Source organism: Corylus avellana, chromosome ca1, assembly GCF_901000735.1.
Source record: "Corylus avellana chromosome ca1, CavTom2PMs-1.0".
Classification (NCBI taxonomy): domain Eukaryota; kingdom Viridiplantae; phylum Streptophyta; class Magnoliopsida; order Fagales; family Betulaceae; genus Corylus; species Corylus avellana.
In genome coordinates, this window is record NC_081541.1 from 50,675,454 (window position 1) to 50,703,440 (window position 27,987).

The following is a 27,987-nucleotide window of genomic DNA, read 5'->3' on the forward strand; positions in this document are numbered from 1 at the left end:
TTAGTATTAATTCTTTTCATACCTTTATTCATAGCATAGCCCCCTTTAAATAGAGGATTTATTATATATTACATAAGAGAGCTACGACTGAGTCAGCAGAGACTATTATTGAAATAATATTATAACCTTAATATGGTTAGGGTTGGCCGACGTATGATAACATAATATAAACCTAATACGTAAAATTAATAAAGCTGGCCTAATATGGAAAGGCTTGTAACACTGACCATCAATCCAATATTTTTCTTTTCAGGGAGCAGTCGCCAATTTTCAGGGTTCAGTACAGAAGTGGATGAGCCTATCATCACTCAAATATGGAAGCGGGCTGGGGAATTTTTTCTCACATTAAAAGAATTGCCCCTTTCAGATTTCAGTGGGAGCAGAGAAGTGAGAGTAGGATTACGCCCTTATAGTGAGTCCCAATATGATTTAAAATCCTGTGGAACAGAGAATTATTTTTAAGTAGTTGGCTTTTGAATATCTGCAATGATGATATCATTTGCTTGTCTAGTGCCTGATGGGAAGCCAGTGATTGGGCCTGTGCCTGGCTTGTCAAATGTGTTTCTTGCAACTGGGCATGAAGGAGAAGGACTTTCTTTGGTAATTTCGTACTCTCTTATTCTGCTAAAGAATATGTGCATGGAAATCAAAAGACTTGCAAAAGGATAAATTGCCCCATTTTGTGTAAAAAGTTAAGCTGTATTTTGCAAATGCCATAACACATTTCGTAATTCCATATGTGACATCCCACATTGTCTAGGTGTAAGAAATGCGATATGCTTATATAGAGCATACTCTCTTTAAATGGTATGAGACTTTTTTTAGGTAAACCTAATAACAAAACCGTTGAGGCTGAGGCCTAAAGTGGATAATATTATACTACTTGAAGCGGGGTATTACATAATATGCCATAATTGTAAGACTTACTCATCATTTTGGTCCAATTTCCAGGCTTTGGGAACTGCTGAGATGGTTGCTGACATGGTGCTGGGCAATCCTGGGAAAGTTGATAATGCACCTTTTGCCGTCCCAGGCCGATGCTGATTGGATGAGTGCTAGGGCAACTAGCTCATTTGGAGTGGGACTTCACTTGTTTTGGTTTAAGGTTGTACAAATAAACTGGATATGTTTCATAACATGTCAAATGGATATGCTGTTAGGAATCCCCTTTCCTGTAGAAGTTCTTTGTTAGTTTCTTTTTGTTTTCATGGCCTTGATTCTGTAGCAGCTCAACTGCAAATAAGATGTAAATTGTAAGAGAATAAGAAGCAATTTGGACACAAAATTTTCTGGAAATCCTTATTCTCTTCCTACATGTGGTGTGGAAACATGATTTTTTTTTTTTTTTTTCAAGTGAACTCTCAAAACAAAAGAAGCATTTTTTTTGGGATTTAATTTTAAAAAATGCCCATTTGGCAGGATGCTTAAAAAAAAAAATAGAAATAAGGGTTTTGAGATTACATTTTTAATAAGTGCGATTTTAAAAATTGCGTTTTTAAAATCGCTGCTTTTTAAAATTACAAAGGCATTAAGTAAAATATGTTAAAAAATATTTTTTTATCAAATATTTGTTATCCGAAATCGTGATTTTAGTTTAAATTCACGCATTTTCAAATAAGCACTCACTCCTTAGCTTAGCAATTTTTTTTTTTTTTTTTTCCCACTTTACTTTAATTCGTAATACTAAATATCTTACATTTTACGATATTTTTTTAAAGACGGATTATTGTTGAAAGATCGCAATCTCAAACTGTCCTTGATGCTTCCAGTTGCATGTCAGACAGGTTTCTAGCTGGTACACTCTCTACTCTACTCACTAGCTCAGAGTCTTCTCAGCTGATTTCCTACATTTTCACTCTGGATAAATCGATAGAGCTGCAAAGAACAAAACGTTTGGAGACAGAAAATGGCTTCAACATTAACGTTTCGCCCAAATCCCAACCCCTGCACCAACGGCGTCGTCTCATCTCCAAGGAGACAGCTTGGTAGCTTCGCCTTCGAGTCAACCACAAGCTTGTTTCGTTCCAAATTACTCGCCGGGAAATCCTTTTCGCTTTCGACCGGAATAAACCGACCCGAAGCCGTGATATCCGCGTCTTCTCGTGCTTTTGATGTGGTGATCGTAGGAGCTGGAATCATCGGGTTGACTATCGCCCGGCAGTTCCTGATCGGGTCGGACTTGTCTGTCGCCGTTGTCGACAAGGCCGTCCCTTGTTCCGGTGCCACTGGTGCAGGTAAAGTCTACTCTCCGATCCTTTATCCGGATCTTTTTCCTTGTGCTCTGTTTGTTTATCGAGAAAAGGTGGACAGAGGAAAGAACAAGAGAACCACGTCCTTATACAGTACCAACTCTTTGGGTTTCATATATATATATATATATATATATATATATATATATATATATATCATTTCGACAAATGGATTAAAGATTGGATTTTTCTTTGTTTATGAGTAATTCAAATTTTATTATCAATTGTTTAGGGGTGCAACTCTCAGTACAAATGAAGTACACAAGAGAACTCGTTTTAAGGAGAAAATGAAGAACAAACGTCTAAAATCTCAGGAGAGTTAGGAAAAAAAAAAAAACTATTACTTGCTGCTATCCATGTGTAAAGGGAATTGAACATGATTTTTTTTAAGCTTTACTACTGACATCTCTTGATCTTCAAAGCTCCTTGCATCCCGTTCTTTCCAAATACACCACATTAAACACAAAGGAGCCAACCTGCAAAATTTCAAAATGTTGCAATGTCCTGCCGACCTCCCAAACTCACCAACAACCCTCTCACTCTTTTAGGCATAACCCAAACAATACCAAACAAATTGGAAGACAAGCTCCATAAATCTCTCGCTCCTTCACAATGAAAAAGAAGGTGATCAATGGACTCCTCACTCATCTTGTACGTACAATACCAATCTACCATAATGATGTTCCTCTTCCTCGGGTTATCCAAAGTCAGTATTTTTCTTAATGCTGCCGTCCACACAAAGAATGCTCGAAGGAACCTTAATTCTCCAAATATTCTTCCATGGAAAAGGGGAACCAATAAGTATGGTTAACATATGATAGTATGACCTTACTTCAAATTGCTCCCTTTGGAAGGGATCCAACATATTCTATTCAGATCTCCTTGCCTTACTCTTAACATCTCCAAAAAAGAGGTGATAATATGTATTTCCCAATCATGTACTGGTAAACAATATATTCCATTGAATACCCCCATTTCGGAACTATATATGACTCCAAAAACTGCTGGCCCCCTACACCATACTCCAATGACTCCAAAAATCTATTATGGCCGTTTGCACGCCTCTGTGCAATGTACACTAAATCCCTAGACCTAAATGTCCTATAAAAATCTCTCAGCTTCTCTCCCCTAACCAACTCTTCCACCGTTGACCTTTGTCACATCACGCTTGGCTTGCTCAAAAGCACCACTCGATAGGTTCCTCTGCTCCTCTTGGCAAAACAAATGCCTTGTTTCCCATCTTCGGATCAAATCTTGAATGATTTTGCTTCAACATAGAAAAATCCTAAATAACACATCTTTCATGACATTGAAAAAATTGAAAAAACTGATGGCTCTCTTTAGAACACTTTCTCACAAACACACACGCCGCCTACTTCCTCGATTTCCCAATCATTCATTTATATCGTGACGGAGAGCAAAAATTTTTTGTTCAAAAAAAATGCCTTTTTTATCTTTTAAATTTGTTTACAAAAAACACATTTTAGGTCCTGTTTTTTTACTTTGGCTCCTCAAAAAAAAAAAAATTACTATAGTTTGACCCCCCCTAAAATTAACTTTCTAGTTTCATCCCTGCATTGATATATAAGTAAAATAATTAAGAAGGGTTTCGACAACAATTAGACTCAATGTAGTTGTGACATTTCTGTTCCTTTAGAATGAGAAACTAAGGGTGTATTAGAGTAAAGATTGGAATATACTATAATTAATAGATCTTGCTTAAAAAAACAACAAATATGATGACTTATATTCCCTCCCTTGGTCCAGAAATCAAATCAAAAAGTTTCTACACTTTCCCACAATACCCTTTACTATTAATATAAAAGAAAAAGCCTAGGAAGAATTTGAAAACTTGAGAGGGTAAAGTTGAAGAGTTGTATTGAAAATTTGAGATGATTGAGCATTTCTAAAAAATGTGTGCATTTGGAAACTCGAAAACTTTATCTTTAGTATTGCATAGAAAATTAAGCAAAAGATTGTTTATGTTAGTTGTGTGGTTACTGTATTTCTAAATTTTGCTTGAAATCATTCTCATTGATCACAACTTTCATTTCATTCAGGAAAATGTGAAACACTCACGTCATTGTATGAGAATTTGAAGTGTTTAGGATGTTTATTCCGTTAGTGCATCTATTTTTTTTTTTCTTTTTTTGTCTTCTTTCTCCGCCCTTACTAATTTCTCCACCTTTTGGTTTGGCATTTGAGCTTGTTGTAGGGCAGGGCTATATATGGAAGGTACACAAAACACCTGGAAGTGATAAATGGGAGCTAGCAATGAGAAGTCATGAATTGTGGAAGATGTTGGCAGACAGCATACATGATCAAGGGTTGAATCCTCTAGAAGTGTTGGGTTGGAAGAAGACAGGTATTCAAACTCTTAACTGTTTTCAGATTACAAATTCCTCTGATGCTTCAACCTCCACACACACACCAAAAAGAAAAGAAAAAAATCTTAGTTTATAGTTTCTTTGGGAAGTGAGTTTAGACTGTTGTATGCAATTCTGATTGCCATAGCATTCAGTTATGTCCATTCTACGCATAGGCCTTTTAAATTTTACTATTTTTTTTTTTTCCCTCAAAGTCAGTTCTGAGTACCTACAAAATAAATTAGATATCTAAATCTTGTCGAATGGCCATTGTGCTTCAAAATATCATAAATGCTATGAATTTATTTGACTCTTTTCTTTTTATTTTGACATGTGTAGCATCATCCATCCTCCATGACCATTCTGGATTGCAAGCAGAATGGCCATTCTTTTTATTTTCAGTAATTCTTCACCCAAACATCATCCATGGTGCAAACATTACCTAAACATTCATAGAACAGATAAGGTGTGGATCAGAGAACAAACAACCTACCTTACTTTTTCTATTGCTTACCGAGCACAACGGAAGTCCGCAAGCAGAAATCGCTTTGCTGCTGTAGATATCACAAACTTCTTAAAAAATTGTGGGATTATTTTAGTAATTTTTTTTTTTTCTTTTTCGAGATACAAAAGGTCAAATATTAAAACTATGGGATGATATGGTACTAAACTTTATAGGAAGCCTATTAATTGGTAGAACTCCTGGAGATTCGGATTTATTAAAAAGGAGGGTGCAGCAGTTATCTGAAGCTGGATTGCAAGCAGAGTACCTGTCTGGCCATGATTTACTTCAAGAGGAACCTGCCCTTATGGTTGGAGAAGATAGTAGTGCTGCCTTTCTTCCTGATGACTGCCAATTGGATGCTCAACGTACTGTTGCATTTATTGAAAAGGTAAGTTATTTTGTACTTTTGAACAAGTCGTTGTTGTATAGTGGTAAGTATTCTCGCCTACTTATCAAAAAATATATATATATATTTTGTACTTTTGACCATATGGCAAACATTTTCTTGTTTTTTTTTAATCAAGATAAATTATCTGCCATTCATACACAGTATAATTTATATAGATAGATATGGTTAATATGTAGGCCAACAGACATTTTGCATCAAAAGGCAGATATGCGGAGTTCTATCATGACCCAGTGACATGTTTATTAAGGTTTGTTGTCACATTATAACATGCATTTGAAACTAGTGCCATGAGTGGAAAATGCAGCATGGAGGTGATACTGGCTGTTAGGCTAACTACATATTCTTACATACTCAGTTCTGGTAGCCATGAGGAGGTCAACGCTGTTCTTACTTCCAAAACTACCGTGTACAGTAAGAAGGCTGTTATAGTTGCAGCTGGTTGTTGGAGTGGGTCTTTAATGCATGAATTGCTTAGAGAATCAGAGATTTTGTTGGATGTCCCTGTAAAGCCACGAAAGGTAAGTTCAAATGTACTGACTTGTTGCTGCACAGCTTAATCCTTAGTTTATTTTGACTGATGTCATCTATACTGCACTTGGTTAGGGGGAAGAGGAAAGGGGGGTAGAATTAAGAATTTTCTTTTACTTTGCTCATATGGTTTGTGTGAGGAGTAAAGGATGGAGAATCACAGAAACTTCTTTTATTGGCCCACCAAAAATTTAGTTTTGAAATAGGTCATTTTTTAAGTGTAAAACTTCTGAGACAAGTCATGTACAAAGTTTTTAGCATAAGTTACAAGCATTCAATTGAAACCTTGGTTAACTCACAAAATAAAATAAAATGAAACCTTGGTTTATTTTATTTTCACTCTTAATTTCCAAGATCTCACTTTCCTTGCATATATATTTCCTTCTGTGCGCTTATTTTGACCTCATAATTTTCCTTCCTTTCCTTTTCATGTTCTCTGTTATTGTATTGTGGCGAGATAGAGGTCAAGTTTCTTGAACCCATCACAACGAACAAAGTACTCATGTCAGACATGACATTACACACCATGGGTATGGGTGTGTTAGATGCATTTCTGGTATTCCCAAGTTCAAACATGTAATTAGAAATAATGGACTTTCATACTTAAGAAAATATCCCTCGGGTACTTCTCTGATAAAGTTCTACTATTACATAAAAATTTCTAATTTGAGTGGAAGTATGTAACATGTGCATCATCATCTGAGTTTGAGTGGAAGTATGTAACATTTTGCTAATATGAATTGTTTCGTTGTTCTAAGATCTTGTGCACATATGTACCTGTTACCACATGAACACTTGACTTGTGTGTCCCAGTCCTTGTGACATGGGAACGAGTGAAGTTTCCAGCAAGACAAAAATAATGATGTGTTTGTGTGAATCCAATGTCAGCATTTGTCATGGGAGGCTCAGATGTCATAAGGTGATATTAGTGATTTTTTTTATTGTTGAAGTGAAGATACTATTCCATTTACAAACTTTTTAATGCGCTCTTTCCTACTGAATGAGTTAAACTAGTAGCTTGTGTTTTTGTGTGACACCCCACCTTTCCTTTAATCTGCATGATAGGGTCACCTCCTTGTGCTTGAAAATTTCAATGCCCTTCAACTGAATCATGGTCTAATGGAGGCGGGCTATGTCAATCATCAAACCATTTCAGCTTCTGGACCACTTGATCATGGGCAAGCCTTGTCTGTTTCAATGACAGCCACAATGGATGCTATGGGGAACCTTGTTCTTGGTATGATTTTTATATCTTTTATCATTACATGGTGGACAGAACTTTCAGTTCTGTATTTGTTTACTTTTATTTCTTTCTTCTAGAGTTACTTCTCCATTCAATTGCAATGGTTTTGCATTTCCAGTCTTGGCCTTAAGGCTATAAGACGTTATTTCAGTCATATTATTTCATGAATAATTAACTGAAATAACATTTACCTGTATCGTTCAGCACATTTTTTGTTTTGTTTTGCTTTTTATTCCTTTTTTTTTGTTTTTTACATAAAAATAAGAAGGAGCACTTCTCATTTGTTCTGAGCTTTAAGATTCATTCAGCTAGATACTACATATACTATGGGTGGATGACGAGCCCAAGAGTCTCATACTTGATGGTGTTTCAATGCTAAGTTGCCAAAACATGCATTTAGTAGACCTAAGCTGGGAGTGTGTTTTCCTGGCAAAACTTTCTGTACTCTTTTCTTTTACTAGTCTGCCCTCAGAGATTTATGGCTGTGCAATAGATCATTGATAGGATCCAAGGGATCTATTACAAGAAATCAGAAAAATAACTGAGGAAAAGAGAATATAATGATCACTTCGAGGGGATCGGGCCTCCTATTCTTGCCTTAAGCAAAGGTAATTTTCCTTGATGATTTTGCCATACAGCATTTACAGCATTTATATGGGAAAAATTAAGCTAAATATGGAAATATGAATTCAAGAGTAATTAAGAAAATATGTAACTTGCAAGAAACAATCCATAGAAGGAAATTAACGTAGTAACTAAGCTAAGCGTAGGGACCAAGCCAAAGAGAGGATTCTAGAACCCTCAAGAATCCTATCAATCATGCTGGCTGTTGGTAGAAATTCCAGTCTCACCTTCAATCTTTATTAATTTACTTTCCTCGCTGTTGAGTATTCTATATTTTTGTGACAAAACCCCCAATCGAATATCTGTCTTTTCAGGGAGCAGCCGCCAGTTTTCAGGGTTCAACTCCGAAGTGGATGAGCCCATCATCACTCATATATGGAAGCGGGCTGGGGAATTCTTTCCCACATTAAAAGAATTGCCCCTTTCTGATTTTATTAAGAGCAGAAAAGTGAGAGTAGGATTACGCCCTTATAGTGAGTCCCAATATGATTTAAAATCCTGTGGAACAGTGAATTATTTTTAAATAGTTGGCATTTGAATATCTGCAATGACAAATATCATTTGCTTGTCTAGTGCCTGATGGGAGGCCAGTGATTGGGCCTGTGCCTGGCTTGTCAAATGTATTCCTTGCAACTGGGCATGAAGGAGAAGGACTTTCTTTGGTAATTTTCATACTCTTATTGTGCTAAAGAATGCATGGAAATCAAAGGACTTGCAAAAGGATAAATTGCCCTGTATGTATGCAGATTTTATTAGTCTTCCATTACATGTTGTTGCTGGGGGTAAAGCTAAATTGACTGATTTTGTGTAAAAAGTTAAGCTGTATTTAGCAAATGCTATAACACATTGTGTATTCCATTTCCTCTCAGTGAAGTAATATGTCATAATTGTAAAGCTTATTCATCATTTTGGTCCAATTTCCAGGCTTTGGGAACTGCTGAGATGGTTGCTGATATGGTGCTGGGCAATCCTGGGAAAGTTGATAATGCACCTTTTGCCGTCCCAGGCCGATGTTGATTGGATGAGTGCTAGGGCAACTATTATAACCAGGTTTTGACCTGCAAACCTGTAGAGCTAGAGTAACACATTGGGGGTGGGACTTCATTTGTTTTGATTTAAGGTTATACAAATATAAAGGATATGTTTCATAACATGTTAAATGGATATGCTGTTAGGAATCCCCTTTCCTGTGATGCCCTCTTTGGATCCAATATTTGATGTATCAAGATACAAAAGATTGTATGGAATTTTGGCAGGACCTTGTCTGTTCTTGAGCTCAGGATTCCTATTCCTCGCCTTGATTTTTTTCTCTATCTTTTGAAGTTCTTCATTGAACTTCTCAAATTTATGCTGAACCTCTTCATTGTCTGTCCACTCTGATGGCCTCTGACCCAAGTACAATTCATCTGATGTGTGCCGTGATAAGACATCCGCTAATGCTACACCAATGCTCATCTCGAATTTTTCAGGCAACATCTTAAGATAGTATTGGTCTGGATCCTTTAGGAACTCAGCAAATTCGAATGTTCCTTCCTCTGGAATGAACTTTCGACATAGTCCGGGACGATTTAGCGGGTAGCCAGCATATGCGTATTGCCCGAAGTTCACCACAGCATGGAGGCCAGAGGTGATCCATATGAGAATTGTCAGAATCTGTATTAGGTTTGAGCAAGTTGTCATTTCATACCACCGTGCATAACTCTTATCACCATGACCTACTGTTCGAATTTCCTTCCGCCATGCTTTGAGTTCTGAGTCAGCCTTGACAGAGTCATCATCTTTGTAGAAGATGGAGCAAAAATCTGTGACCCATGTCTTGATGGCAGTCCATACGTCAAGTCCATCTACTGCATAGGGATAGTCGAAGAGGAGCTCAACTCCGGTGGGACTATTTGGATCTGATTGGACCAAACCTCTAGAGGAAATTTGCCATGAAGTTCTAATATCAGAATATCGAAAAAATAATAATAATAATAATTCTAAAAATAATAACAATAATTCTATGTCCCACTTCTGAATTTCTTGTAAATTATCCAGACAATTTACCTTGCACACATAAAAATCAATATTAATTTAAAGAAATACCTTTTGAGTAGATCAGCAGGAAGGGCCTGCTCATCAAATCTCCACTCCTTGTAAAGCTTAGAAGACAACTCCATGGAGATTTCGCCAGAAAACAATATTTTCTCAAGGATACCTCCAGAGTTAATGAGGATGCTCCGAGCCAATGCATTTATGTGCATGGTGTCTTTGAAATGAGGATCCAGTAAACGATGGATTGGGTGCATCTCGCTCAACTGCCTTCTAGTGGCAATGATGAATGGTTCGACTACTGCATGGGTTTTCAACCTGAAAAAGTGCATCAAATTGCAACCACTAACAATATTTCTTGTCACAAATATGATATTAGAAAGAATAATGATAATTATATTTTTATTCTATACTTATCTCACAATCTTGACGTGATAGTATTAACCATTATACTTGGCACCAGGTACAATGAGGGATCAAAGATCTACCAACTATTTGGCTGCCCAATAGCACAGCACACCATTTAGATAGATAAGTGTAAATGTAGAAACTGTTAAATGGTTTGTATTGTTAAAATAATAATTAAATGATTAAATCTACTCTTTCTTGTAATCTTAAGTTTTTGAAAAGAGCAATGATTTTGTGTTAGGTCTCACTTGTTGATGGAGAGTTTGAATCTAAACATGTAGAGAAGTGTAACAAGGTTAATTAAGTTTATAAATAAGTGGTGATTTAACATGCATGTCTTACAATTTTGTACCATTAAATTGAAATATGTAACACTAATATAACAAAAGTTTTACTATGTGAGCAGGTACTGCCCTAAAACACTTTGGAATCTGGATTCCCTTGAGTGCACAGAATTGTTGAACTCACCAATGGCTGATTAGTTGATGATAAACAGAGTCATTGGCTGCAACATGAGCTTTAGCAAGCTGCCACAATGCTGCTTCAGTGCCCTCACTTACTGGAACAAACACCCTATTGATCTGCTGATTGCCACAAGAGCAGCCAGGCAAGCTAAGTTCTATCGCTAATGGCTTTAGCGTGCTATCACTCCTTGAGTATAGTAGTGTTCGAGATGCATAAACACAAACACCCTCTTTGTTTATTCTGCTTAAAAATGGCATTAGGTAGTCATGGTGATCCAAGATGACCATACTACCTCTGGCCTGTGACATTTATTGGAAGTCAGAAAGGAGGAAGACGAGGCCGGAAAACTGTCGTTAAACATGACTTGAATGTCTTTTTCAATAATTAGTTAATTTTACTTTCAAATGAAATCAGTAGATTCTTTGATAAGCAGAGTGATGATACATTATTGGTTGGTAGTATTCTCACCGGGGGGAGGGGGGTGGGAGAAGGTGAAGAAAGAGAGCAAAAGCAAAAGCAATAATATTGGTTACCTCATGAAAAGGCACGCCATCAAGGCTGTGCTCTATGTGTGATATCGTTATTGAACTAGACATTCCTTTTTTGCTTTTTGGTGGAAAGTCCTGCAAGGTCAAGTCATATAAATAAAAACATTTGAAAACATCAAGAAACTCAGCCATCACAGAGTACCCGCTGCACCTCAAAAAGCATCCCTACCATTTTCCATTGAAAACGGCTTAAGTAAATGTTTGCTTATGATGTTTAAGAATGACAATGTTTGGTTGAAATTTTTGTTTGATTAAATCTAGACCCTTAGTTGTTTTACTAGAGATTTGCTGTAGTTTTTTTACCACAACACATAAGCCGGATCCCTTCAGAGTACCCTGCCTACTGTATTGAACCACATCTATATTTTGCACAGATATGTGCTCGTACGACTTAAATAAGCTGTATCAACATAGTTTGATTCTATTTCCCTAATATTTTATTGCCTAGTAAGCTAAACCCTTGATTTTCTTATCTAAATAAGTCTTGCTTTATGCTATGAATTCAATTTAGATGTCGTATGGCAATTCAGTGAAGAAGAAACATAATTTTGCATGAGGCAATGGAAGATTGATCCCCTTGAAGCGATCAATTGGAGGTTTGATCCCTCAAAGTGATCAGTTCCTTTGATTTTCTGATTTTCAATCAATAGAAACCCTTGGATTCCTATAAAACTTAACGCCAAGGTCCTAGCATTTCTTTTTCTTAATCTTTTTGGAAGATAAGTGTGGGAATGGCATGGTGGTTCTGATCTAGGCCATGACCTGAGCTGACAATTGCTTAACCCTGGCCCATAAGGGTAGTAGATACCTTCAACCACTTGATACGTGTTGGATTAATTCCAGCAAGCATTTGGCGCCCAAACTCCTGATCATCCAGCCATGCCAATTGGTTTTCTGAAAATAGAAAGCAAAACTGAAAATGAAAATGAAATTTTGTGTGTTGCACTGAGTATAAATTGACAGTGGGCACTTCACCTGCAATAATTTGAGGCAATGGAAACTTCAATGGGTTTTTCTTGCTTGCATGAATAACTTCTTTGTAAAGCTTATCTGGTACCATTTTCTTTAATGTCTCTTTAACCCATTTCTCCGCTACTTGGCTTCTTTTTCCAGAAAAGATGCTGCTTGTCTCTTCAAATGAACTAAAACTCCTAGAATCTTGGACTGTCTGAGGGATAAGGAAATGTAGAGTAGCCTGGACTGCATTTGATATCAACTCAGACAGCTTCTTGGGGCTTAACTGCTCGTCCGAAGGAACATATATGTCTAACTTTCCTTTCTCCGGACGGCTCTCAGTTAGAGGATCTGCAAGGTAGTCATGAAGAAGAAAAAGGAAAAAGAAAAATATTGGGTTTGTCAAATTTTGAGCCATGGTAGAGATGGAACATGATCAATATCTGAAACCTATCTAGTGATGACAGCCAATATATGGTGCGACATGAATTCAAGGAACCCTCTCCCTTGCTTTTTTTTTTTTTTTGGCTTAACAAGTTAATTCTACCTTGTGTGCCAACTTTAATAGAACAGATTAGGGTTCTCTGTGGACTACACAATATGTTGACTAATTTAATTGAAATAGGAGATAAGGTGTAGAGTTAGGATTCGAATTCAAAACTCCTAATGAGATGAGGGAAGTTGTATACCTTGATTGCTCGGGGGTCGACCTGTTCTTACCCTGCGAGGATATGGATGCAGAGGTCCCCCTAAGACAGGCCTCGCATGTTCTCTACCTTTATCAGGATTGCCAAGATCATTGTAGCAGTCATAGTCATAGATTCTATCCCATTCCTTCCTCTCCCCAGTTCCATTTCCTCTCAATCGTCCAAGTTCTCTCATCCTCAGTCCCCTTAGACCACTTGGCGTTTGGCTTGGAAGATAACTCTGAGATACCAACATCATACTTTGGTTGTTTGATTATATAGCATCTAAGAGTGTATATATATACACAAGTCTAATAAATCAAATTTGTGTCTGTTGAAATACCATGTTGAAGTTTGTGAAAAAATAAAATACGAGAATAATAGCGGAAGCAAGAGACGTGTTCAATCACTCACTGTGTTCGAGAAAAAAATTCGATCTGCATTTGTGTTCTTGAAAGGGTATATCCAGGAGTTGCAGTTGAAGTGGATATTCTGGTTGATGATTTCAAGAGTTGCAGACTGAAGGAAGAGTTTATGCTTATGTTGGCTTTTAATGACCAAAGCTCCTGGAATTCCAAAGTCTGGCTTCACTTGAAACTTCACTTTATATGTTGTGGTTTTCATGCCATCAAAGTCGTTGCTTTCTCCATGTTTGAGGTATGCCTCCTCACTGAACTTCCCTTCGCCAGATTCTGCTGTATGTCATATGAACGAATTATAGAACTATAATGCATCAGAAGCAAGAGTATTGGTTGCTATATATCACTTTTTTTAATTTTTTTGAACAATTTCTGATCCGAGTGTTGGTTCATAATTGAGACTGTCCTATCAGCATTGTGGGTTAGTTGTGAGAGAAAAATATGATTTATAGCACTACTCTTATAAGCAACGCTATTAGATAAGAGTAATGCTACATACCATACAAACTTCCCACAAAGTTAATATGGCAAGGTCCAATAACTTTTGAAATTTTTTTTTTTTTTAGAAATGCTAGAAACTATATTTTTATCTTGTAATTATCTTACAATGCTGAATTACCAGTCTCAATTAACCCTTAAATATTTTTTGTTTTTCGTTTTAATAGGGACTAATCCAGGGGTAGGTTGGAACTACCAGATCAAAGTTGTTGGATAAAAATGTAATTTACAGCAAAACTCTTAAAATATTATATTTCTCATTAGACACTGAATTAATATTTGTGGGTTCTCTCACGCTTTTGACATGAAGACTATAGATGTTTGTTTAAAACTATTCTTTTTCTTCTTTTTTTTCTTTTTTTCCTTTTTTTTTCTTGCCTCATGTATCTAGATTATAGGTTGTAGATTATCCAAATATATGGATTCGGCTTATATGTTATTATTAAAATAACAGCATGTAAGCCAAATCTCAAATATATATAGTTCCCTTGCAATTGGCTATCTAAATTGCGAGAGGAGGGTTGTAGGTCTTACCTGTCCCTAGCAAATAGGCTCTGTAGTTCGAGCTGCCTAGGATAGATGGACATATAGGCTTTATAGCAGTGACGGAGGGAGGGGGACCGGCATAGGCCATCCCCCCAACCCCCCGCCCCCCCAAAAAAAAGGAAAAAAAAAAATTGTAAGTTAAAAAAAGAGTAAAATTTTAATTTTAGTCATTTGGCCTCAGGCCCCTACCAAAAACTTTTTGGCCCCATTTTTAAATTTTTTGGCCCTCTCCGGTATAAATTTTTAGCCCTATTCTTAAATATTTTTGGGCCATACCCATTATTATTATTTTTTTTTGGCCCTTACGACCTTACCCACGCAAAACCTGCATTTCAAAATTTCTAGAATTAGAGAGAAAAGATATCGATATTCACTTGTTTTGTGGTTTGGGAAATGAGAGTAAATGGGCACACACATGATAAGAGACAAGAGTGGGCAGTGACTTTTTATTGTTTATTTTTTCAAGTTTCAATTTTCTTGTCTCTTGCTAGACTTGCCGTAAATAATTATTTAAACAGTATATATATATATATATACACACACACTGGCGTGCATAACTGTTCATGCACGCCAGTGTTATGTAAATCACTGCTCTGCATTGTGTGTGTGGGTGTGAGAATTTAAGTGTGGGAATGGGCGCACCAAGGCAAGTTGGGACGGTGAGAATTATAGTTATTTAGTTGTTATTTAATTAAGAATAGTTATTTAATTGTAAATTGCAATATTTTTTTTAATTTTTATTCAATAATTACAGTTTGAGGTAGTCTTTAGTTCATAAAAAACAAGCAAAATATATATTTTTTTAATTAAAAAAAGGTGGGGGTTGGCCCCTCCCAAAAAACTTTCTGGCTCCGTCCCTGCCCTACTGGCTACAACCTCATCTTTGCCCTACTGGCTACAACCTCATCTTTGTCGTACAATTCAGACATTTAATTGCAGGATCTTTATCCCCAAAAAAAAAAAAATGAAAGAAGCCATTTATTTAGGATAAAATTATGAAAGAAGAAGAAATGATTAAAAAGAAGTAAATAACCTGGGGTGTCTTCAGTGCAACTATAGATCCGAAGCAAAAGTGAATTTCCAGGAGCCGATTGGCCTTCAGAGATAATGACAACCTTCCCGTTGATTTTGGAAGATGATTTAGCCGAAGAAGAAGAAGACCGTTGGAGCTGTTCCATTTTTATATAATTAATTAATTAGCACTTTCTTTTTCCCGGCTGGTTGACTCACTCTTTCTTTCTGTCTTTCTTTCTTTGTTGTGGTTAATGGGTGAATGAATGCATGATCATCAATATATATATATATATATATGGAAAACTTGTATCTTTGGTTTTTGGTTATGCATCTGATACCTTTCGTCCATCTTAGGTTTCTTGTTTGGTGAGCTAATATAAAATGCCTAAATCATACACTCGACAAGAACAGCACACATATATATATATACTCACACAAACCAGACAAAATAATAATAATAATTAAGGTAAATTTTGATGTACGTTTGCGGTAAACTTTGCTATTTGGATTTGCAGTTTCAAAACGTGCGATTTAAAACAAAATAGCAATTTCAAAGCCTGTGATTTGAAAACACACTGTAATTTTTTAAAAATGCACTCTCAAACGATATACTTTTCACGATTCAGTTTAAAATCGCACTTTGGGCCTGCGAAATTGCAAAACTAAACGGACTCTAGTGTGTTTAGTGATTTCAAAATGTGTGGTTTAAAAAAAAAATAACGGTTTCAAAACACGGTTAATGAAAATGCAATGTTTAAAATCATAGTTAAGTGTGTGATAATATTACAGTTCGACCTTTAAAATCCTACATTTTTAAAAAATACACCACTTTCTCGTTTTAAGAATCTTACATATTTTCCGCGTTTTTAAACCAACATTATTATCAAACACACTCTCAAACAAGATACTTTTCAAAATTTTATTTAAAAAACCTTGTGTTTTAATCTGCAAAATTGCAATCTCAAACAAGATACTTTTTCAAAATTTAATTTAAAAACGCTTGTTTAATTTGTAAAATTGCAAGGCCAAAGGTATAGAAGAAGTTCAGGTGCAAACCTCTTTTACAGACTTTGGGTAAAAGCAACCAACAATTTCATTGGCTTGGGTGCATCACAATGCAAGAATATAAATTCTAGGGATGTGCTCTAAATCCCTCATCTCTCTCTTACTTGTAAACAATTAAGTGAAATAAAGTACAATAATATAACTCTTAAAATTATATTTTGTTTCATATAATGGTGTATATGATATGACATCATTTAAAAGTTTTAAATGACGTGACAACATATTCATCTCGTGAAGTATAACGTTAGATGAAATAAAATAAAATATCGACCATAAAATGATTCTTTTATGTTTCACTTGAAATGGAAAAGATCTTATTTCGTGCGCCCCGTAAGAAGAAGCTTGTAGCTACAAACAATGTAGGGTGTGTGTATATGACATCACATCATTTAAAACTTTTAAATGATGCAACAACATACTTATCATATGAAGTATAGCGTCAGATGAAACAAAATAAAATATCGACCATAAAATAATTTTTTTTCTATTTTACTTGAAATGGAAAAGATCCTATTTCGTGTGCCTCACACCCGCAAAGAATAAATACGTTTATGTAGAAGTGGGCATGAGGTTGGAACATAAAATGTAGCATGTAAGAAGAAGCATGTAACTACAAGCAATGTGTGCCATATGTTTATTGGTGTCTTTGTTTTTCATCTTTTGTTTTCTTGTTCCCAAAACAAATACATTAACAAAGAGTAATACTACTCTTCACCCCTGTTGATCTGACTTGTTTTAGTGGCTTTATTTTTTTGTTGTTTTGTTTTTTTAGGGGAAACTTCACTTAAAATTCTTGAACTACTACGTATTGTGAGAAAATCTTCCAAAATTTCAAAAATTATCAATTTCACCTTATGAACTTTCAATTTGATGTAATGTACTCCCGTCAGATTTTAAACGTTAAAAATAATAAAATGACATTTATACCACTTCTTTTTTATAAAATTCCAAATTTACCCTTAATTTCAAATTAAAAATTTTAAAAAAATCAAAGGGTAATTTGGCCTTTTAGTCATTTTCATTAGGGGGTTAACGGCTGAATCTGACAGAAGAGTCAATTGAATCAAATTAAAAGTTTAAGGGGTTAGTTGGGAGTTTTTAAAATTTGAGGAATTTTTACAAAACTCATGGTACTTCATGAATTTAAAGTAAAGTTTTCAGCAAGAGGGAACTCAACCAAATATACCATTTTGGCATTTGCCATGTTCTTTTTCTTCCTCCCTTGCTAGGCAAACAAAGAGACAAAAACGACAAATGCCCAAAAAGGGCCAAACCATGAATTGAATTCAAAGAGGCAGCATGAACAACAAACGTCAGTAAAACAAACATTAATGTGCCCATATATGGGGAAAGATCAAAACGAGGAGCCATCCAATTACTTTAATTTCTTTGGATGATTTTAAACTTTGAATGATAGTTCCAATGCTCATTCAATCCAACGGCACACAAGGGCTCCTCCTATATATATCCCCACATATCGACATGTTAACCTTCACAGAAAAAAATTGAACATTTTTTTTCTACATTTAAAGAGAATCAAATGGGTGAGTGTTGTAGCTTAGATAGCAATGGAGCAGAGAAATTGGTAGAACATTACTGCAGCTCTCATCAAATACTGCTTGTGGGTGAGGGAGATTTCTCTTTTGCTACATGCTTAGCAAAAGCATTTGGCACTGCCGCCAACATCACTGCCACCTCTTTTTATTCCAAAGGTATAAGTTGGTCGAAATTCACAACAATTATTTATCTGAATTATTAATAATTTGAGTTTCGACCGGTAATATGAGAGATCCCATTTAAAATTCACATGTCCAAATAAATTTTGGGTTGTCCGAAATATATTTTATCACATGTTCAAATTATTAGTAATTTAGGTAGCGGAATTGCAGTGGATCCTTATCCCTGTCTTTAATACACAGTATGTCGTTTGTTTACATATATTTTTGGAGTTCTTTCTAACTGGGAGCTGTTTGACATGTATATGTATATATATATATATATATATACCAAAGAGGTGTTGATGAATAAACATTCGAATGCCATGGCCAATTTGAAAGAGCTAGAGGAGAGAGGATGTACTGTTTTGCATGATGTGGATGCCCATTCTATGAACCGACACCCTTTCTTTCATTTGAAATTGTTCGACAGGATTGTCTTCATTTGTCCAGAACATCATAAGCGCCAAATCAAGTAATTAAGCCTTTTTTTTTTTTCCTACTTCTTCTCTAAAATTATTATTATTATTATTTTGTAAGGCTTCACAGGAAGTTGTTTAGGGGATTCTTGAAGAGTTCAATTGACATGCTGACAGAGAAGGGACAAATTCATGTTAGCCACAAGAAGGCTAACCCTTTTAGTAAGTTGGAGATGGTGGAGCTAGCGGAGGAGATTGGGGTGTGTTTAGGGACGACGGAACCAGAAATTTTTATGGATGGGTCAAACATGAATGAAAAATGTATCAAGTTTGAAGATTAAAACAATGAGTAATTGTTTTTCAAAATATATTTCAATTTTTAAATCAATCACTTGTTAAATTACAGAATTTAGAGCCATTTCTTGTATTGGCATTCGTATAAGCATAATTAAAACATCAGGTTTATCAAAAAAAAAATTAAAACATCAGGGTGCATAATATTCTCCATAATAAAAACTCAGAAGAATAATATTAAAGTTATTATGTTTAATAATAAATAAGGGAATGCCATTTATAATTGAAAAATGAGTAATTTTTTTTAAAAAAACAAACCCTTTATTTGGTGTCTTGACCTACAAAATGATTATTTATTTATTTATTTATGAAAATTTGAGTATTCGACTTTCAATAATACCAAATCAAATACTACAACTCTATGAAATTACAACATCATTGAGAAACAGATGAGTGAATGACAATCTTCCATTCAAATTTCTTCTCTAACTTGTTGTAGAGTCGTTTTGCCAAAAGATGAGCTTTGAAGAGCTTCATTTTTTTTTTTTTTTTTTTTCCTCTTTTTTGACATGTCCACAAAAGGGAAGGGGGATGAGGATTTGAATTAGTAACCTCCGCTTTATGAGACGTGGTTCACAGCCAATTGAGTTATTCATTAGGGACTTGAAGAGCCAGTTTTGCCAAAAGATGAGCTGCCGTATTATAAGAGTTTTTGGCTGCGTCAAATTCTGGGATGTATTCCAACTTTTGGGCTTGTTTGGACTTTCTTTTAAGGGCCAAGGTCCTATCTATATTTTTTTTTGGGCCCAAAACATAAATATAGAATGGAGGAGCCCTCTACCAATTGTTAAAAATTTCAAAGTAGCGGGCAGCCCAAGGCCTAAGCCTGTGGACCGTGGAGCGATAATCTCTTGTTTTGGGAAACGGATAATCTCCATTAAGTGCATTTAGAAGGGCATAATTGTCTAAAAAAATTTGTTCAAAAATTAAATTGACAATATTGCCCTCTTAAGTATACTAAATGAACCATTTCCATTTCAAGTGAAAAATGGAGAGGATCCTTCTCCCTTGTTTTTAGGGGTGAATGAACATCCCCTTAATTAGACCATCATAAAAAGACTCTTAAAAATTGGTCGATCATGAGGTAGTTCAGTCATCCCAAAACTGATGATGGCTGCTCTACAAGCTTTTGAGGTTATGAACCACTACTTAGTGGTCGGCAACCCCTCAAACCCTTATTTTGGTTCAATTTTTTTAAAAAAATGGTTACATTTTCTTCCAAAATCGAGATGATTTAAGCCATTTTTCGTATATTTTGACACCATCATTGATAAGAGCCGCCAAATTACAACAAAATGACAATTTGATGCTGCCAACCAAGTGTCACAAATCGGTAGTTTGAAGTGTCTTTGCAAACAGTAATTTAAGAAAATTTTGATATTTGAAATCCAAAATACGTTGCATATGCCATTGTTTTGTCGAATCCGGCTTACATGCTGTAGTTTAGTCTTAACCGTTGATTAAACTACATCATACATGTTATTTTAATAGCAGCATGTAAGCCGAATCCTTTTTTGTCCATTTTAATGCCAATACTATCGAAGGCCCCTTTTGTAAATTAATACTTCGAGGGGTAGGTGACATAAATAGTAATTTATGATGCTCTTGCAAAATTAGTAGAATACTTTTTTTTTTTTAACAATGACTAACCCAATGGTTGATTAGAACGGTCATCTATGAGATAGTTGTTGAAAAAAAAATGTAGTTTGTTTATATAAAAATAATAAAAATTATTTGTCATCGCATCTTTCACACACACGTCAAAGATTAATGCTTTTAGTACTCTAATAATTGATACCGTCTGTTCTAACCTTCCTACTGCTTTTGGCACAAGAAAAAACTCATTGTTTCTTTGCCTTATATTAAAGATTTTTCTCAAAACAAAATTCCTACTAAAGCTAGGCTTATCCAAATGAATGCTTAAACTTTGGAATTTTGTCAAAAGAAAATTGCTGATTTGCTTGCTAAAGGAATCACTCGCAAAAGCAAGTCCCCTTGATCTTGTGCTGCTTTCTATGTTATGAAAAATGCTAAACTTGAGAGAGGAACCCCTAGGTTGGTAATTAATTACAAATCAATGATGTGTTAGAATGGATTAGGTATCCAATCCCTAATATGAAGGATCTAGTCAATCGTCTTAGTGAGGCTCTAGTATTCTCTAAGTTCGATAAGAAATCTAGATGGTCCAAATTGATGATAAAGATAAATATAAAACTGCATTTACCATTCCTTTTGGTCACTATGACTGGAATGTTATGCCTTTTGGAGTAAAGAATGCTCATAGTGAATTACCTCATACCACTTAATTACCTTAAAATGGCAAGCTATATATATATATATATATATAAGAGAAGTGCTACACATTAAAATATTTTCTTCTAAAAAATAAGTTTCTAAATGATTTGTTGTCATCTCATGAGATTTATTATTTTAGAAAGTGTGTTACCAACTTATAAAATGATCATGAGCTGGTGACATATCATTTGAGAACTAACTTTGAGATCAAGAGTTTGGAATGTTTAGGATATATGTTTTTATTTTCTACTAATTTGTTATTTTTTGGGTGCTGAATAAAGGTTTTGGTAATTATATTGGGAAATAATAGAATATGATAACAAATTAACAATGTTGAAAAACACTCAATTTCAGGAGATTTCTCCCCTTTAGTCCCAACAAGCAACAGCAGTTGTGAAGCGTGGTAGCAAGAGCGCAAGCAATGGCGATGGTATCACGGCTAAGCAGCCTCCAGAGACTCTCCTCCCGAATCCCCTCCAAACCCCTCCTGATATCGCGCTCCTCCGCCACCGCCACCGCCACCGCCACCTCCACCTCCACATCCACCTCAAAGAAAGTGTCGGATCGCATCGTGAATATCTTCGCGATTGACCCGGATGGCCAGAAGCGCGAGGTAGTGGGGCTTTCTGGGCAGACCCTGCTGAAGGCCCTGACCAACTGCGGGCTGATCGAGCCGGCCTCCCACCGCCTGGAGGAGATCGACGCCTGCTCGGCCGAGTGCGAGGTCAGCATCGCCCAGGAATGGCTCGAAAAGCTCCCCCCTCGCTCCTACGACGAGGAGTACGTGCTGAAGCGCAACTCTCGCGCACGCGTCCTCAACAAGCACTCCCGCCTCGGCTGCCAGGTCGTCCTCAACCATGACCTCCAAGGTATGGTCGTCGCCGTCCCCGAGCCCAAGCCCTGGGACATCCCATAATTCTTATCCATTCCTGTGTTGTTCTTCGCTTTCCATTCAATAAATTTGCAAAGCTCTTTTGTCTTAAGAGACTAATTTTGATTTGTTTTGTGTTAAAAAGATTTTCCCTTTCAAGATTTGGCATAGTGGGCATGTTGAAGCTTGTTACTTTCTTGTGTAATTTATTTGTACTGTTTTTGCTTCCCTTGCTTCTGGGTTTTGGATTGTTAATGATGGGTTTATCGGATTGCTGGGGAAAGTGTAAGAGTTGAGTAGGGATCTTTGAATTGTGGGTAACTAGTTGTAACAATGATAACAATACATTGATGCACACTTTTATAATAATTCAAATTGTTCTTCAAGGTTGTGTTGAGCTAGTTCCTAAGGAAGCAATAATACTAGTCATTGATGCACACATGATTTAATATGTGTGGAAGGCCCAATTTTGTGTATGTATATAAAATAGTTTGATAGTTATTTGTTGCTTCGAAGCTTAATGTTGAACATAAGAGTTGGTGATTTGATCTATGTTGAGGGCATTGCTCATCAATCCACTAAGCACGAGGCATAAAGCCTACTTGACACCTCCCTAGATTTATCTGGTCCTATCTGACACCTCAATGATTATACGATGATCAACTGATTGGTTGTTTTATTCTCCCTAGATCTTTTAGTTGCTAAAGTGTTACCCCTTTACACACTAGGTTGATCAAATCCCTTGTAATGTCTTGCTTGCACTAACTATTTCTCTTAACATCTTTTCTCACAAAAATCCCACCTTGAAAAAGGTGAGAGCCCATAATCACATGTTAGTCTTTTTTTTTAAAAAAAAAAAAATAGATAAAATGTGCAATTTTTTTTTCGCAGGTGAACCTGTTTTGTTTGATTTACTGCTTGCGAAGCTGTTGAAACCTGTTAAAGATGATAGTTACTTATTGGTTGTTGAGAAGATGTTGCATATGAAAAAACAAAATTTTAATTTTTGATGTTAGGTTGTTCTGTTATTTGACATGGACATGCACAAGTATATTTGGCTTATTCCTTAATTTTTTGGGAAGACATTATTTTTTTTTTTTATAAGTAATTGAGATATCATTAAAAGCGTAGGGTGCCCCCATGTACATAAGAAGCATACAAGAGAAGCCACCTAGCTAAAATGGGCAAAAAGAACAAGAAAATCATAATAACTAATCACCAAAAGAGAAACATAATCAGCTGTCCAAAAATACAAAGTGATGAAAAATAAAGACTTAATCTCCTCCAAAGTCTTATTGCGATCCTCAAAACACATATCGTTCCTTTCCCTCCATAGACACTACAAAAGGTACGAAGGAACCATCTTTCACGTAACAGCACTTCGAGCGTTGCCAGCAATCCACCAACATGCATACAAGTCTACTACGTGTCTAGGCATAACTCAAGACAGCCCAAATTGATTGAAGAAAACATTTCAAATGGTAGAAGTAACCTCACAGTGAAGGAGAAGATGGTCCATGGACTCCCCTTTCTTTTTTGCACATACAACACCTATCAACTTCAACGACATTCTGCTTTCAGATATTGTCCATGGTAAGGATATTTCCTAAGGCCACCAACCACCCAAAATCCTCAATAGAACCTTGGTCCTCCAAATACTCTTTCAAGGGAAACGAGAACCATCATGACAACCTATGACCCTGTAGAATGATTTTACACCAAACAACCATTTTTTGGAAGGGACCCACCACAACTTGTCTTTTCATTCCCTTCTCATTTTGACTAAATAAAGAACGTGGCAAAGACATCCACCTCCCAATCTTAAGTCACTCTAACAAATATCATGTTCCACTAAATGGCACCTCCAGAAAAGTCCATGAGAGCTGTAACATGAGCATCCTTTACACAAACAATACCAAATAAAACTGGAAAGGCATGCTTAAGGGCCATATCCCCACACCAGAGATCATGCCAGAATTTAACCTTGGAGCCATATGGAACTTCTCCAACCCCTCGTAATATTCTTCCATAAACCCATCCTATACGTCCCAATAGGCTCACTAGAATACCACCCTCCCCCATGAACTTCCATATTTATTATTTAGAGTCCACCACCATTTTCCACCAAACCTCTCTCTTAAGCCCATAGTGCCAAAGCCATTTACCTAAGAGAGTACAGCCATGACAAAGTGGGAAGACACTATTAGAATGGCCATAACTTGTGGTGGTCTTAACAAAGCGGGATCCTGAGAGAGTGGATCTTGATATAGTCCACATTATTAACATGAAGTGTTGCAGTCAAGAATCAGACCTGCCCACCTGCACTTGAGGTGTTCATTCTCTATGATTTGTTAGCTCCCAAATGGAGAGTCGAGGTATTCCGTTCATTCTCATAGACCAAAATATTTCCTCTCTTGATTACTTGTTTGAACCACTTTTTGGTCTATAGAATCAGAGAATCTCACCCAAAGAAATTTTGTTTGGCTCGCATTCTCTAAGCATGGTGGTAATCTCCAAATAAGTTTGTAGCTTATCTTTTGGTGGTAATTCTAGTGGGATGATTTGGATGAAGATTTGGAATTTTGTGAAGCTTTGGTTTAAAAATGAGCTCATTTGGTTGGTTTGTTGAGTGAAGAATTATGATCAGAAATGTTTGGTTGTCTTTCAGCCTATTAAAGATTTTATCATCACAAAATATTATGAGGTTGAGTTGCTACAAAGACACCCCACAGATTCCAAAGGAAGAAAGAAAGAAAGAGATGAGGAAGTAAAATGTAGGCAAAAAGGTTTACTTATCAAAAAAAAAAAAATGTAGGCAAAAAGGTTCTAAGAGTAATTTATCTGCTTTAAGATTTTTTTTTGTGAAATAATAGAGAGTTGGATTTTGTAATGTTGGATTGGCAGGAAACTTATTTCTTTGCCCATGGCAACCTACTTCATCATAGTTCATGCTGCATTTTGGGGATTCTTCTCTCTTTTTTTTTTTTCTTTTTTTTTTTTTCCTCTTTTGGGTGTTTATTTATCTATTTATTTATTGTCCTCCCTCTGATAAAAGAGAAGAAAGCCAACCCTTAATAGTGAGAAACAACTACAATATGGTCGACTTTTGCCATTACACTACAAGAGGGTCTAGTTCATGGTTCTGACCTTGTTCAAGAGGGTGAGTTATGACTGACACTGTCAACTAAACTGTAATCTATTTGCATTTTTCTTAGAATGTTCTACTCGTGCCAATGTAAAATTGATTGTTACGGGCCTCTTTGGCAACTTTTCTGTCTACTGTTCTAATCACATAATGGTTACTGGTAAGCATAGTATGATCTAATCGGTGCCTTTTTTTTTCCCCGGAAACTGTAGAGGCTGGATTCATTGCTGCCCTCTTACTCATTGTGGCTATTTGTGGTGATGTTAAGTGGTATTCAATTCTTGGTGTGTTTTGTGTGCACATAAGGTGGTTTTGAGTAAGACATGTAATTCTTTTCAATGGTCAAGTTAGTGTTAGTTGCAATAGCTAATTTAGACAAGTCAGAAACAAGTATCGAATGCTTAAGATAGTCTCAAATGAGTCAAATAGCAGCCATAGATGCACAAAGAGAACTCAACAAAACACGTGACACCTAAGAAAAGAAACAGTATCAGAACTTTCTAAAGAAAAGAATCCCAACATCAGACTGGTCATTGCAATTGGTAAGTTTCATATGAACATCCATTATTACAACTTGAAAAATGGCTTCTTCAGAACGACTCTGGCCAGATTTCTGTCACAGGTGCCCAGGCTATCCTGAGAATGATTACAATCAGAACTGAGTTTGTTTGGTAAAACTTTTTAGAGGGTTGCGTTTTGCTCGGTGGTTGTGATGTAACATAGAAGCGCAAGTCATTTTGAGTATTTTGTGAGTGTTAAAATGTTTTGAGTTGTTTGTTAATATCTTTGTTTTTTCAGTTGTCAACCGAGACATATTCTTTCTTTATACGGGAATATTGGCAAAAAAAAAAAAAAAGAGACTTCATGTTCTTTATGAACACTCACATTTTCCTGAGGGAGATGCATTTCAAGTTTACATAATGAGCTCCTTACAGACAAATTTGTAATGACTTTTCAATCTTTCAATTTTTACAATGTTCCCCAATCTACTATTGGAGTAATAATGCCTTCCTTCAGTGCTCAAAATGATAAAAATAATCTTGATAAAAAAAATTTAGAAATAATGAAAAAAGTCATTTTGCCTAAACTGTGTTTTCTTTTTTTGAAATTTTTTGCTTATATGATTTTCTTAATGATTTTTTTTTAATCTAATTTTTTGAAGTGGAAACCAAGATTGGATTGCAAAGCGTAATAATCTAATTAAAAGGTTTCTCTCAATTGAACAAAATGATCAAAAGCTTTCACACCCTACCTTGAATTTACAAGTTGAACCATTCAAGAATAGACTCTTCTCAATTTCAATAAATGGAAAATATTTATTTTTTACGATTAATATTTTATTTTATTACATTTAACTCTATACATAATGTTACATTATTTAAATATAGTATATTTAGCCACATAAGTCAATGCCCCTTCGCGTAAAAGCCCCATGGGCCTTTTCAAACCTTTGGGCTAAAGACAACAAGCCCATGCACCACGATGAGATGACATAAATACCACTCCTCCCCTCCCAAAAGGGCCAAAACCCTAATCTATCACACCCCCTATATAAATACGCCTTTCCAGGTTCCTCCCTTCATCCACCTCTCTCCATCCATCTCAGTCTCTGCGCTCTTAATTTCATTTTTTTTTTTTCTTTTGTTTTCTTTATCGGAAATAAATATGATTTTATCAGAAAATGAAGAAAAGCAAGGACAGCTTCTTGATCGGCACCAACAAATGGTCCCTTATCAATTCTTCTTTGCAAGCCTTGCGATATTCAAATCGCCGGCATCACTCGCCTGAGCTTGACCCTCTCTCTGATTTCTCAGGCCCTTTTACTGCCGGCAAATCGCTTTATTTGTTCAAACAAGTCGTTTTCTTTTCTGTGTGTTCTTTGTTCTGTCGTATTGGAAGCAAACGCACTCTGTCCCAAGACCGTCTGGTTTTCTAGACGATGATTTGTGGCAATTTCTTCGTTTGCGACATTCAACGGAATCCGCTCCCAACTAACTCGCCCAAACGGTCTGTCGTTGAGTGGTCGTATTGGGCACATGGTTGGGAGATATATGTCAAATAATTCATATTTTCTGCGTTGAATTATTTGTTAATATTTTTTATTTTGAAAATTAATTGATAATGAAAATATGAAAAAGGCAACAAATTAGAGTCTCTGATGCGCTTTCTTGGTAGTGTTTTCAGTGCTGTACGTTGCCAATAGAGATTTGGGAGCTGAGATTCTGGCATTTGCCTCCCATTGTTGGCAAGGCTTTTGCATTCAGATGCTCCTACAATCGTTTCTAAAACCCTAATTTTTTTTTTTGTTGGTTGAGTTGGATTTTCATTAATTTTTTTTTTTTGTCTAAATTTGATAGCAACTCTTGAGTGGATTGGGATCAAAATTAATTTTGAGTTGCCAATCTAATTGCTAATAATTTGGACAATAAAAGGGTTGGAATCTTTATCCTAAGTCCAAACTGTGGATTAGGGATTTGACTATGATTTAAAAGGTATTGCTTGGTAATTTAAAATAAATAAAAGGAAAGAAATTCATTAATCTTATACTTGTGACCTTTTAATTTGAAAGAACATTGGTCAAATTATCACCTTTGTAAAATTGTGGACTACCATAAGAGGAATGAGATGGT

At 35.9% G+C, this 27,987-nt stretch overlaps 3 protein-coding genes and 1 pseudogene across 6 annotated transcripts; 3 read left to right on the top strand and 1 right to left on the bottom strand.

Moving 5' to 3' along the window:
• Positions 1 to 1,094, top strand: part of LOC132167800 (uncharacterized) — a 5,562-nt pseudogene extending 4,468 nt beyond the window's left edge.
• Positions 1,095 to 1,729: 635 nt separating this feature from the next.
• On the top strand, positions 1,730 to 10,857 carry LOC132177408 (uncharacterized). 4 transcript variants are annotated; one of them, XM_059589717.1, is made up of 10 exons: positions 1,730 to 2,234; positions 4,465 to 4,614; positions 5,294 to 5,508; positions 5,706 to 5,776; positions 5,885 to 6,047; positions 7,123 to 7,294; positions 8,239 to 8,397; positions 8,498 to 8,586; positions 8,849 to 8,974; positions 10,770 to 10,857. In XM_059589717.1, the coding sequence occupies exons 1-9, from the start codon at positions 1,907 to 1,909 to the stop codon at positions 8,939 to 8,941; spliced, it is 1,440 nt and encodes a 479-aa protein (XP_059445700.1). In that variant the 5' UTR covers positions 1,730 to 1,906; the 3' UTR covers positions 8,942 to 8,974; positions 10,770 to 10,857. The 4 variants fall into 4 exon arrangements, with proteins under 4 accessions (XP_059445700.1, XP_059445708.1, XP_059445691.1 ...); XM_059589725.1 differs by having other exon boundaries at positions 10,753 to 10,840; XM_059589708.1 differs by lacking the exon at positions 10,770 to 10,857 and adding an exon at positions 10,419 to 10,745.
• On the bottom strand, positions 8,981 to 15,657 carry LOC132174459 (linoleate 9S-lipoxygenase A-like). Its single transcript, XM_059586115.1, has 9 exons — positions 15,513 to 15,657; positions 13,431 to 13,717; positions 13,020 to 13,257; positions 12,352 to 12,681; positions 12,185 to 12,270; positions 11,362 to 11,451; positions 10,832 to 11,127; positions 10,010 to 10,273; positions 8,981 to 9,839 (listed from the first exon to the last, which is right to left on the bottom strand). The coding sequence occupies exons 1-9, from the start codon at positions 15,655 to 15,657 to the stop codon at positions 9,080 to 9,082; spliced, it is 2,496 nt and encodes an 831-aa protein (XP_059442098.1). The 3' UTR covers positions 8,981 to 9,079.
• Positions 15,658 to 21,664: 6,007 nt separating this feature from the next.
• Positions 21,665 to 22,598, top strand: LOC132165123 (uncharacterized). Its single transcript, XM_059575622.1, has one exon. The coding sequence runs from the start codon at positions 21,763 to 21,765 to the stop codon at positions 22,255 to 22,257; it is 495 nt and encodes a 164-aa protein (XP_059431605.1). The 5' UTR covers positions 21,665 to 21,762; the 3' UTR covers positions 22,258 to 22,598.
• Positions 22,599 to 27,987: the final 5,389 nt, after the last annotated feature.